Here is a 762-nt window from a genome sequence, read left to right on the forward strand (position 1 = left end):
AACTTCTTAAGGGTCAAGGTCAAGATCAAAATCAGTCGGAAGTCATTTGGGGCTGACTAAAGTGTAAAGGTAAACATTTATCATTTTTTTTGCAAATAAAATAAAATAATATATCAAAATAAAGCGCAGATACATAATAATAATGTCATTAAAAAGATTATAATAAAGGATTCTTAAAAAAATCTTACGAAGCGTAGATTCTTCAGTTGCGGATAATCCTATTACTGCAACACTAATTGCACTAACAATCGCGTAGAACAACATATTCTTTAGTTGGTATTCCTTCGAATGGTTCGATTGGTTAGAGACTGAGTCTTATATCAATTCTATTCAATATCTTCTACATATACACTTCAATGTTACAGTTATAAATAGAATGAAACAAAAAAGTGATTTCATTTGCTAATAATTGATTAAGTTGTAAGTATTATTCAGCTTGTATTATTCAGTATTATTCAGTATTATTATTGCAAGTTGTAAGTATTATTCAGCAGTATTAAACAGCTTGACTATGTATTTGAATAATAAGTGCAATTAATGCAAAAAATAGTTAGAAGCATTACAAATAATGCTATATTCATACTAACTAAAAAAAATTAGTACCTGATACTGTTGCATTGCAGCAATGTTTTGCTCCAAGAGATCGTTTAATTGAATCATATTTTAGTCGCGTTCATTATGAGATTATCGTCTTGTTATTATTGATTATGGTGTTTATATAATTAACAAGGACTAAATATCTAATTCTAGGTATAATGTATA

General features: G+C 27.4%; 1 protein-coding gene across 1 annotated transcript in view; it reads right to left on the minus strand.

Moving 5' to 3' along the window:
* The window catches only part of LOC105456635, a 4,103-nt gene extending 3,839 nt beyond the window's left edge, over positions 1 to 264 (minus strand). Inside the window, exon 1 of the mRNA XM_011700829.1 lies at positions 189 to 264. Coding sequence (XP_011699131.1) covers positions 189 to 264 — 76 coding nt within the window. The remainder of the gene's footprint in view (positions 1 to 188) is intronic.
* Between the last annotated feature and the right edge of the window lie 498 nt (positions 265 to 762).

Source organism: Wasmannia auropunctata, unplaced genomic scaffold, assembly GCF_000956235.1.
Source record: "Wasmannia auropunctata unplaced genomic scaffold, wasmannia.A_1.0 LD335613.1, whole genome shotgun sequence".
Taxonomy (NCBI): domain Eukaryota; kingdom Metazoa; phylum Arthropoda; class Insecta; order Hymenoptera; family Formicidae; genus Wasmannia; species Wasmannia auropunctata.